The sequence below is a fragment of the Ammospiza caudacuta genome, chromosome 22 (assembly GCF_027887145.1).
Source record: "Ammospiza caudacuta isolate bAmmCau1 chromosome 22, bAmmCau1.pri, whole genome shotgun sequence".
NCBI lineage: Eukaryota > Metazoa > Chordata > Aves > Passeriformes > Passerellidae > Ammospiza > Ammospiza caudacuta.
The window spans coordinates 9,175,367-9,187,422 of record NC_080614.1 but is presented as its reverse complement, the minus strand read 5'-3'; the positions used below and the strand labels follow the sequence as shown (position 1 = coordinate 9,187,422).

The following is a 12,056-nucleotide window of genomic DNA, read 5'->3' as shown; positions in this document are numbered from 1 at the left end:
TGGTTTTTACTCTGCTGTTTTGTGGTTCAAAATTACTGAATGGAACTTAAGGAAAAAATGCAGGAAAACAAGAAAATGAAAAGAATTAAAAATACCCCATTCATTTTATCCTCCCAGCTTTGAAGTGTGCTGGGACTTTGTCAAATTCCCGTTAAAATAAATATGTCAATTTCATCTCTCTTCCAAATTCATTTATCATGCTTTTTTAAAAGGTGTTTTCTGCTTTACCTGATGTTTAAATTGGATTCACTCGTTTATGCTGTTCTTTGCTGTATCCCCCATGTTTTTCTTAAATGAATTAGTAATGACAGCGTACTCCATCATACCCTCTCTACAGCCACTTTAAGGGAAGCCTGGTGATCTAAACCTTTTAACCTATTAAAGATGATTTTCCCCAATTGAATCAGACCCACCACAGGTGTAATAACTAATCATTTAAACTACACCTGCTATTATGTATTTTTAAGCCATTATGCATGTTGGATAGATGATAATTCATGTTTATTGCATTGTCCAATGGATCCGTTTTGCCTACACTAGCCTGATTAATGTATTTAAAGAAATAAGAGATGCAATTTAAAAGAAAAAAACATTGATGGAATGCACTGAGGAGTACATTGAAAGTGCCATTAAACCCATCAGAACTTTGCTCTCTGACCAGAAATGCATATTCCAAGTGTTTGATTCAAACACAAAGTGAAACTTAGTGATTTCAGGAGTGATGCTGTATTTTCCCTTCTTTTTCTGCTGTCAAAGTTTTGGAAACCTTTTTGGAACTGAATTCCAGAAACTGTATTTTAAGATAAACTCTTAAAGACCTGAATAACATGGGTCTGGCATATTGGGATGGTTAATTTTAGCACTAGAGAAGGGAAGTAATCTCTTCCACTAGTTCACATGGATGTGCTGTGAGCACATTATTCCTCATGATGCCACAATCAGAACAGATGTTTTTGTATAAAAGTGGAGGGAATCACTGGTGCAGTAACATGTAATAACGTGTATAGCAATATAGGGAAGTATGTGGGAAATGGAACTACCATATGAAGAAAAAAATCAAATACCTTTCACTGGCACTAAATGGAAACGTAAACATCTAGTGCTGTTGTTGATGCCATTGAGTATTATCCCAGACTTTACCCTTTGCTTGTACAAGTGCTCTGTTTTACGTGCTCTGTCACCTTAACGAAGGATGTAGAAGTCAGTTTGTAGACAAAAGTCATCTGTGGCTTTTGCTGGTGTGCAATATAAATTTAACTACTTGCCTACCCATTTGTGTCATTCCAAGTGACTTTTTTGATTGTTGTTATGTGATCCAAAACATGTGAAGTCGCTTCTTCTCTAGTCATGAGAAGCTGAGGTTTATTTATTGCTTTCAATAAATTAGAATGATGGCAGAAAAGGCCTTAATCTCAGAATCTGCAGGGAGCTTTGAGTCAGATAGAAAGGAAGCATTCTTACAATAAGCCAACTGTTGCAGATGACATGCATTGACTCAAGGCTGGCTTTAACTGTAGGAGACAACTTAGGTAAGAAGATCACAATGTAAATAACAGAAACACGTAATAATCTTAAACGAGAATTTTGTACAGGTAGAGCTGCTCCCAAAGTAATTAAACAAGAAACTTCTAAGCTAAACACCGTAATTGTGCTGTCTGTTTAGAGTTAAACCACAAACTCTGATACTTGCTGAACCATTTCTGAAGGTTGGTGTTGTCTCCAGACAATCTCCATGTGATGGGTGTGTTGTCTTACCTTGCAGTCCACAGTGCCTAATGTAAAATAGGGATTTGACCATGCCTAACTTGGATCTTTTCTCTCTTTTTTTTTCTCCAATCCTCCTGCCCTCCTCAGATTGTGACAGCAGTGAAATTTTTACAGAATCCACGAGTCCGCCAAAGTCCTCTCGCAACCAGAAGAGCTTTTCTGAAGAAGAAAGGTATGAACTCTTTAGGTTGTGATCTCAGTGATAATGAGGGACCTTGAATTAGTGTAAAGTCAAAATGTATTGCTGTGGAATATTAGATGTTATGGGCAAAGCCATTAGTCTGCCCCTAAAGAAGATCTGAGGGTAATAAGAAATATCAGTCTCTTTTCTTCCCAACTGACTAGTGCAATATTTGCACCAGATGTGGAATTATAGAATACAAAAGACACATGGGAAATTTCTGGTTAACTGTTATCAGATCTTTTCTGCAATGAGGACAGTTCATGCTTGTGGACTAGCTGGTCAGTTCAAACCTTACTGACTCTGGCATTAGGATGGCCAATCTCTGGGTGAAAAGGTCAAATGTTTCCAAAGAGAGCCAGAGAGAGGCAAAGAACCTGGTAAAAGTCAACAAGGTCAGGTTAAGGTCAAGCTTGGGGTCAGCCTGACTTTCAGGCTGAAATGGTAAACTACTGACTGAGTTTAGCCCTTTTCTATAGCAGGGATAGAACAGATCCTGACAAATCCTATATCATCTTAGTGAGGTGCAGCATACTTTGGTCATTGCCTTACAGAAAATTTATTTTACTTTCTGACTCATAGTGGAACTATCCTTTGCTCCTATTTTATTTCTAAAGTTTTTATTCCACAACTTGCAGTGCATTCCAGGTGATGTTCACTCTATATTTTGCTACAGTCCTGGGACCATATTGCTTACCAGAAGACATAAATAACAACAGCTTTAACTTGAAGTTAATTACGTGTGTTGTAGAGCACTGTAAGGTGTTGAAATGATGCTGAAAACACAAATTCCAACCTTCAGAGGGGAGTGACCCACATACACATTGTAGTCATAAGTACTTCAAGGTACATCAAATTCTAGAGCTAAAGATCTTGAGCTTTGAAAAGTAGGGAAGCCTATGAAATCCATCTTTTTCTGTTTGGAGTTATGAAGTGCCTATTGAGATGCCTGAGACCTGAAGTCACGAGATGGAGAGTTCAAATACATGCACCAGTTTGCTCACCCTGAATAGCAGGGAACCTAGAAGGGAATGGCAGCCTTGTGTTTTGGCAATGATGTCATGACAGGTAGTTCAGGGGCACATCACTTGGAGTGAGATCCTCTCTGCTTGTCCTAGTGCCAGTTCAGAGGACATTCCAATCACGTAGGGATCTGTTTGCCCTGCCCTGCCATCAGGATGACATTAAAATTTGGAGCCTGTTGGTCGCTGTGCACCATGAGTTTTTCCTTGAAATATGTGGACCTACGGGGAGTAATTAATCATAAAAGCTTGGGGATTTCAACTCTATCATCGAAGCAATGAAGCAAGGGAAAGCTGAGCCTAAAAGCTGTGCTGATTACCCGGGGTAACCTGATACAAAATCTATTGTTGCCGAGAGATCCTTAGCCCCCAGTATATCGTGCAATATTATAACTGCCTGATCTTCTTCTGTGCTGACAATGACCAGTTAGTCCTCATTTTCTCTCTCAACACAGCTGGGTTAGAATTTCATTTGCAGAAGGTATTTAGAGCAATTTAGAGACAAATGTCTCTGGTGTTTGCTCTGCACTTCCCCACCGCAGGCTTCGCTGAACAGTTTTTCGTATCAGGAGCTCCATCTAATCTGTTTAATTTTAATAAATCCCTGACTGGGAGAAGAGGAAGGGTGGGGAGATGGAGGCGCAGAGAAACTGTGGCCGGACTAATACTTCTTATGAATTACTTGGCTAATAATTACTAAAGAGCAGAAATGGTTTGGTAGAACTGTTTGTTTGTTCCTGTGTGTTAATTAGCCCTCCTTCCCTCTGTGCTAATTGTTTTTTTTCTAAAGTTAACCATAGGAGATGGGAAGGAGTAGAGTCCAGTAGCGCCTGTAGCCAGCAGTCACTGGAAATATGTCCACATGGAATGTGGCCTGTGTTCCATGCTGGCATGGTGCCTATGTGATCTAGCAGATGGAGTCAGTTCTTGAAACATAGATGTTGTGGCTGGTTTAGGCCTGAGCAGATGAGGGACTACAGGGTTTGGTGGGCTGTTCCCCCTGTTCTCTGGTGTACAGTCCCTGTCATCCCAGTGATAATGCTTATCCCCAGATGAGGCTGTCTGGTAGAGAGTCCTCACTGCCAGCTGAAAAAGGTCCTGCAAGCCTGACTTGGCTTAAGAAATTTCACTTCTGAGACTCACAGAGGTGGTTCTGCCAAGAATTACAGTATTTTCTTCTTTTTCTATAAGCATCTCCTTCCTTATAAAGGCCAATCAAATTTTATTTCCTTTTAGTATAGGAGCTGGATTTGGTTTAGTGCATTTCAGTGAGATGAGAAATGAAAGTTTCTGCAGGATTATCAGCTGGACTGGGTTTGGTGAAACAGTAGTTGTAGGGGCTGAAATCAGGTGTTCCTGGTTCTGTGCAGTTCAGGTGTGCTGAGCTGCTCTCTCTGGCACATGGGGTGATAGAGTGTTGATGACAGTTGGGAGAGTGAGGGTATCCTGGATTTGTAAAAGGGCTTTCAAAAGTCAGATGAGATTTCTCTGTTGTCTTAAGCACTTTTAAACTCCCATATACAGAGGCATTAATGAGAAACATGAAGTTATTAGAATCATTTATCATTTTCTTTGAAGCTTACACTGGCATTTTGTGTAATTTATGACATTTCCTCCTTTTTATCATGAACTTCTTCAGATGAAGGGAAAAACAGCTGTTTCCCCTCAGAGTATCTGAAAGAAAAGAAAGAAAAAAAAGATGCTGTTTGTTTTTTGTCCAACTCGCTGATTCTGCTGATGACATGCCACAGAATCAGCGGCGCCTTGGGAGTAATTAGACAGCATGTGGGGCTTAAACCCTTGTGGAAATGTGTCTGTCATTTAACTGTTGTGCCTCAGATGTCCTGCACTGCTCAGTTACCCATCCGGTAACTCGTGTGCCTTGTTAATTTTGTGTGCTCTGAATCTCTTAAGTTCTGGCAAGACAGAGAAAGGGGGTGGAAATGCACTGTACATGGCAAGCTCTGTTTTCAGGGTGCTGGGTTTTTGGGGCAGCGAAGGGGAAAACTGTGAGGTGACAGACTTGTTGTGTCATCTTGGATGAAGAACTGTTTTCTTAGTTGCTTGTTCTCTTCGTCTGTAAAATGACTACAGTAATGCCTTTCCAGAGTGGGGTTGTGGGAACTGATGAAAGCATATGAGGAGCTCAGAAATAATAGTGATGGAAGAACAGAGGTGCATTAAAGCAAGTTAATGTACAATTGTTGAGTTATGTTGGGAAAATGTCCACTCAGAAGGTTTTCTGCAGTGCATCAATGTTCCAGAAAATTTTTCCAGTGTCAAGATGCCAGACTATGGTGATTTCTGAAGAGATGAAAAAATTATTTAATTCTACATGCCCTTCCCAGTCAGAGCTCAAAGGCACTTGATCCCCTGGAAACAAATGCTGTCAGCCCCAAAATCTCCAGCCAAAAACTGACTTGATTTTCTTCCTCTTTCTTTGGTCTGCATTCTTGGAAGTTGAACCTGCCTTTTCCCCTTTGTCAAAGAAACCCAAGTGAATCACCTTCAGGACCTGAAGGATGGGGGCACAGCCCACTGCTGGAGGGCTTAAAAAAAGCAAATTCTTCAGCAGATTTCAATTTAACCCTCTTTTATTACTCCCTTTTTTTTTTTTTATAATTTAAGTCCATTTCATGAGGCAGTTTGCATGTCCTTGAATGGAATCTCGTTACCATGAAAGCTTTTTTAGCATTGATTTCATAACAGTCTTAATTTAATAGTGCCGTCATTACTGAGAAGCTCTGAGAGTGAGGCCCCAGCTTTCCAGGTCAGTGACCTTTTAATTACAAACCTTGTTCTGATGGCCAGGTTATCGACTGGACAGCTCCCAGCTCCTGCCCCCAGCATGAAGATGAAAATAACTGCCTTTCCTCCCCCACTTCCAGAAAAGGGAGGAAAAGAAAAGTAACCTCTTGTGTTTCCAAAATTAATTTTCTCCTTCAGCTTTACTTTGTAATTAATTCTTTAACATGTCTCAGTGAAGCTCAAACAGTTTTTGTAAAGGCTTTTCTTGAGAATAAAATACAGTGCAAGCCAATGGAGTCCAGTGCCAACTCAGCTGGAAAAATAGAGTTAGTAACCTATGGTGTCAAAATCCCTATTTAGGCCAAACTGCTCTGGCTCTCCAAACCTTATTCTTTTCTAGAAAGTACCATGTTTGATACACAAATGTGGGATTAGACCATAAGTGTTGACTGTTCAAGGAATGCTAGGTGACTTGTCATTCTCTTGAAACTTCCTGTCAGGACATGGATTGAGAGATGGTGCAGAAAAGGAGTAAGGGCTTTATTTCACTGTTGTGCTGGTGTTGGCTTCTCCACAGTGTAGTGTGGGTGGTGCTGTGGTGGATCTGTGCTGAGGACAGTGTTGGTAGTACAGTATTGGTAGTACAGAGGTGTTTTAGCTGTATCTGAGCAGTGCTTGCACACAGAGCCAAGGCCTTTTCCTCTTCCCACCCCAACAGTGATGAGGCTGGAAGTGCACGAGAGGATGGCTCAGCTGAGCCCAGCTGATCAGGGGACACAGGTATAATCTGTTCACTGTTTCCAGCACAAATCCAAACCATAGCCCCATACTAGCTACTGTAAAAATGGTGCACTATCCCAACCAGACAATGCACAACTGATTGCGTGAGTGAGGCTTGTCCTGTGTTGTCCTGCAGCTCAGGTACCTTGTTCTCTAGCTGCTCACACCAATGCCTGCACAGACCTCATCACCTGAACTTGCACAGCTACAAGCAGGACCTGGAGTTCAGATACTGATAGCAAAAATTTATTGCAAGAACATGCTTAGTGTTTTAAGTTTCTAGTACAAATCAGCACACAGCAAGAGAAAGTTCACTAGCATAGGTAGAAGCAGGGAGGTGCTTTCTGATTATTTAAGAAGTTTGCAGCAGGTGTTCAAGTAGCATAAAGTAACTCTAACATCTTGTGTAGACTTACAGAAATGACTGTGGAGGTGGCATGGAAGCTAGCACATTCTGCATTTTCATGCTGCCTTTCATTTCAGGATTTTGGAGCACATTGTACCCATTAACTATGGAAACTTTGCAGCTAGTTGCATGGAGCATGTTGGATGGTGTTTATAGGCTTATCTATCATTATCAGAATCATGGTTTGATCTAGATCTCACTGTGCTTCCCACTAAAAAGCATCCACCTCTGAGGTAGACAACAGCAGCTGTTCAACATCACTTTGCGATTTTTAGGAGAGGAAATGAAGAATACTTTATCTAAGTGATCTTGCAGAGGGAGCTTTAGGGATAGAGAATGTAATTACTGAGTAAAAAATTTACTAAGATTCTTGAAAAGCACCATGGGATATTTAATTACTAAAGATGGTTGGGCCTCTGTTTATGACTGTGCAAGACAGCTAATGTGCCTTGTAATATTTTGCCAGGATAAATAAAAACATGTCCTACACCTGTCATGCAACCAGTTTGTTCTTTAGGTGCCTCCCATCCAAGCTTTGGCTCTACACAACCCTGCATAAATGGGGAAATGTGATTGTCTCCCAAAGAGCTTATTAGGGAACTTAAGAATGAAGAGTGAGAGAATGAAAGCTGTCATTGCTAACAAACTCACACCAGTTCCTATCTAAATCAGCATTAGGGGTAATCACATCCATTTGTGGCACTCTGCTGTGTTTGCCCAGTGCTGATAATGTTCAACATACACATTCCACTCCTGGAGTATCATAATGCAGAGGAATAGATGTGCTTGTGATCCAGAAATTAGTTCCACCTTCCTGTGTTTTGTATTAGTTGCCTTCTTTTTTCTTCCTGAAAATGATTGAGAATCACTATCCATCTGCTGAGAAGGAGATGTCTTCCTGTCCTGCCACTCTTCTGCATGCGGATCTGTCACCTGCTGTTCAGTACCAGCCTATTCATCATGCTGACTCCTTTCCCCATCAATTTTACCACATTTTGTGATGTCTGAACTTGTCATGAACTGCACGGATTTTCTTGGCTTCTTTGGTGACAAGGAATGTACAGCAGTGCTAACAAAATGTGGTAAACTGCTCAACCTGAGGGAATCAGATATGGTGCTTCTTTGGAGGGTTTTGGGAAGAATATAGTTGAAGAAACCCTTCACTGTCATTCCTCAAGATTTGAAAGGAAGCTTGGAGAAACTAGTCTGTTCAGTCCCTATAAACATGGAGAAATAAGTTTATTGCTCATCTCTGACTCTTATCCCAGTCACTAGTCATTTATGAGAGGGCAGAAAATCACCTGACATCAGGTTAGACATAACTGCTCGTGTGATGCAGTGTAGAAAGGAAGCCAATCCTTTCTTGGCTTGAAAATTATTGATAAATTGGAACAGGCTGGTTTGATGCTTAGGAAGTTGTGCATGCTGCAAAATGCTGTTTGTAAGCTTAATTTTAAGAAATAATTGGAATGTCATGGGTTTAATGATGTCTCTCCACTTGGCTATCTGACAGTGACTATTTAATGTAAAAGAGCCGTTAAAAATGGCTTTGCAAAATTAACTCCTATTGCTCATGGAGTGTATTTTGAGTCATATCTGCCTTGTTTACTGACAAAGTAATGTTTCCATTCCTGGTAGTACTGAAAAAACAATATGATTACAGCAGAGTGAATTGAAGTCTACCTAGAAGATAATGCTAAAATAGTCAATTATATTCCAAGGCCTGAAATCATTAACCTTAGTGATGGGCAAAAAAGACCCAGCCCCTAAGTCTGACTTGTAAATTTAAATATTTATTTATAATGCTTTTGAGTGAAAGTAAATGCCAAGTCCAAGAGAAAGTCACTTCTGTAGTTACAATCTAAAAGCAGGCATGGGAGATCTGAGACATGACTGCTTCCTTGGCTTTGGGTAAACTTCTTGTTTGCAGCTTGCCCATCTGTAAAATGGGGTTAATTACCACTTTTGCCTTATTGACTCAGTAAGATTTATGTTAGCTATGTTCATAAACTGCTCTGATATGCTTGTTTCAGAGCTCTTGGTGCTGCGGTGTGTGATTTTTGAAGGTGCTGCAGTAAAAGCCACACTTTCAGAGAGATTAGGAGTTTACTTCCATCAGCTGTGTATGGGAGGGGAAAGCTGCAAACTTTAGAATGTCAGAATGTCAAGGCTCAGGCAGATTGCGTGCAATCCTAATCCAGCCCTGCAGCTTTGACCTTTGAAGTAAGATTCACCTTGAGATGGTTGAAGAAATCTATGTATGTTTGTATAAAAATATTTCTGTGACAGAAGGGATTTGTTTTTCATGGTCATCTAGCTCAGGGTTTCCCCACAGTCTTCCCAGAACAAGTAAATGAATTCAGCTTCTGACTGCTCTGACAATGGACCTGGTATTCTGAGTCTAAGGAGACAGCCTTCCCTCTTGAGGCTAAAACAAGGAGTGTAGTTAGGATAATCTGTGGTGTTCTGCTGAAATCCATTTCAGACCTAATGATACTTTCCTGCTAGGAAAGGTAAAATAAGTTCCTGTATGAGATAATTCTCTAGGATCTCTTAGCCAACATTTTTGTTCTGTTTAAAATTATGTCTTGGGTCCCCTTGAACATGAAATCCTACAGTTTGCTTTTCTGCTGCAAACTCTTAATTTTAGTCTGGAGTGCAATCAGTCTTTTTTTAACTAAGAGGTTAATTTAGTTTTGGGTTCATTCCTTGCTATTCTTTCTCCTGGAGCCTCGTCCAGGTGACTCCACTTCTCCTGGAGCAGAGCAGAGAATTCATTCTCATGAAACCTGAGGCGCTCTGAAGTAAAAGCTGTTGACTTTGTCATACCGTGCAAATGTGCATTGCTTTTAGCAAGACAATAAAGGGTAAATGGGGTGATCTCTGCTCCTGCAGAGAGGTCAGGTGGTTACATTACACAATCTTCTAGAGCATCTTGCAGCAAATACATGGGTTATATTAAAAGTTGCAATCATATCATTTTTTAAAAGTAAATTGCTGACCTTATGCAGTGGAATCAGCTTTATTGAATTTCGCCAAAAATGCGTTTATAATCCCCCCACCCCTGCATACACATGATATTCATGTCCTTGCTGCCCATGTGGAAATGTCCCTTTTTACGGTGATAAAATTAAATTTGTCTTTGTCTCTGCCTTGCCTCACCTTTTAAGATTCCATCCTTTAGAGACACCAGTGGATATCCATACCAGGGAATGAAGATGGGCAATATCCCTGCATGGCTGGCTGGCTGATTGTGAGCCAACTACCACGGAACAAATAAATAAGCATTTCACATTTAGAGGACAAATCGAGCTGAGGACAGGTATAATATGGGTATTTTTCTAGGAGTGTTGTGGCCTTAGCATAGGTAAGAATTTATTTTTACTTGGAAGTACCTACACTTTGCTTCTGGATTTTTTCTAATTGCTATGCAATATGAAATGTAAAATCCACTAACAGTTGTAGTGTTACTCATAGCACTGTGTTACATGCCCTTCTTTAATAATAACTAACCATAAACTGTCTGGGCTTTGGCCACCTACTGCCTCCTTCCTGAATTCACTTGGGAAAAGGTGTTAACGTAGCATGCTCAAGAATTTAACACACCTATTTCCCATATTTCTGTGCCACTTTGCATCTTCAAAGTACTCTACAAATATTAGCTGACTAGCCTTGTGACACCCTTTATGAAATGGCAAGATTATAAGATTAATTTAAAACATTTCAAATTACATTTTTTCATCTTCATTAGACCTTTATATTCTTGAAAGAGTTTGCAAACTCCACATTTTAGTGGGAAACTGAGGAATTTTAGGTGGGGACACTGAGGCAGATTAACAGTTAGATCTGGGATAATTCTGACTGCCAGTGATAGATCTGTAAATACAGCCATACTGTGCTATATTGTCAGTGTGATGTACTGTATAGAATTTTCAGTAAAATTACTTAAAGCATTTTCCTGTTTATCCACCATTCTAACCCCAGCTGCTTTGAGGGTTGGTGGAAGAGGTTAAGCTGGTTTTATTCAATAAAATCAACACAAACCATCTAAGTAAATGAAGGGGCAGATTGGGCTTTGCAGTGTTAGCCTGCATCCCTTCTTACAGCATCCCCTACCTTGTGTTTTTTATGTAGTGTTTAAAAGGCTGTTGCTCAGAGGTACTGAAAAGAATATCAGAATATCATTACTTCTGCTCTTCAAGTAACCAGGAGAATGCAGCTGTTAAACTCAGGATATAAAATACATGTTTAAAAGATGACTCTGTATGTGTTTAAAAAAGAGAGCGAGAGAGGATTCAAGGGAACCAAAAAATAGCAGGTTCCATTACTGTAATTAAATGGCAGCATTTAACCTATCAGGCCGTTGCGTGTATGTGAGAGACGAGCAGGGAGCTGCATTTGAAATAATCTCTGTCTTCCTTGGGGGATAGAGTAGTTAAATAATTTGTTTGCGAGGTGTGAGTTTAGTGTCGGGTAGAGCGAGTGCTGGTGTGTGTGTGTCTCGTGAAGCTGGCTAGCTGAGGATGCATGCAGCACCCCATGCACTGTCAGGGCTGGCTAGCTGAGCATGCATCCAGCACCCCATGCACTGTCAGGGCTGGCTAGCTGAGGATGCATCCAGCACCCCATGCACTGTCAGGGCTGGCTAGCTGAGGATGCATCCAGCACCCCATGCACTGTCAGGGCTGGCTAGCTGAGGATGCATGCAGCACCCCATGCACTGTCAGGGCTGGCTAGCTGAGGATGCATGCAGCACCCCATGCACTGTCAGGGCTGGCTAGCTGAGGATGCATGCAGCACCCCATGCACTGTCAGGGCTGGCTAGCTGAGCATGCATCCAGCACCCCATGCACTGTCAGGGCTGGCTAGCTGAGGATGCATGCAGCACCCCATGCACTGTCAGGGCTGGCTAGCTGAGGATGCATCCAGCACCCCATGCACTGTCAGGAGGCTAACTGAGGATGCATCCAGCACCCCATGCACTGTCAGGAGGCTAACTGAGGATGCATCCAGCACCCCATGCACTGTCAGGAGGCTAACTGAGGATGCATCCAGCACCCCATGCACTGTCAGGAGGAACACAAGCTGCTCTTGCCCATTTGTTGGCTTCTCTGCACCCAGGGCCTCACCTGGTCCCACATATTTCATCATG

The 12,056-nt window shown here is 41.3% G+C and overlaps 1 protein-coding gene across 1 annotated transcript in view; it reads left to right on the top strand.

Annotated features, from left to right (window-relative positions):
• PEX14 (peroxisomal biogenesis factor 14) overlaps positions 1 to 12,056 on the top strand; it is a gene marked incomplete at its 5' end in the record, with an annotated part of 66,764 nt that overhangs the window by 30,018 nt on the left and 24,690 nt on the right. The window contains 1 exon segment of the mRNA XM_058818560.1: positions 1,855 to 1,939. Coding sequence (XP_058674543.1) covers positions 1,855 to 1,939 — 85 coding nt within the window.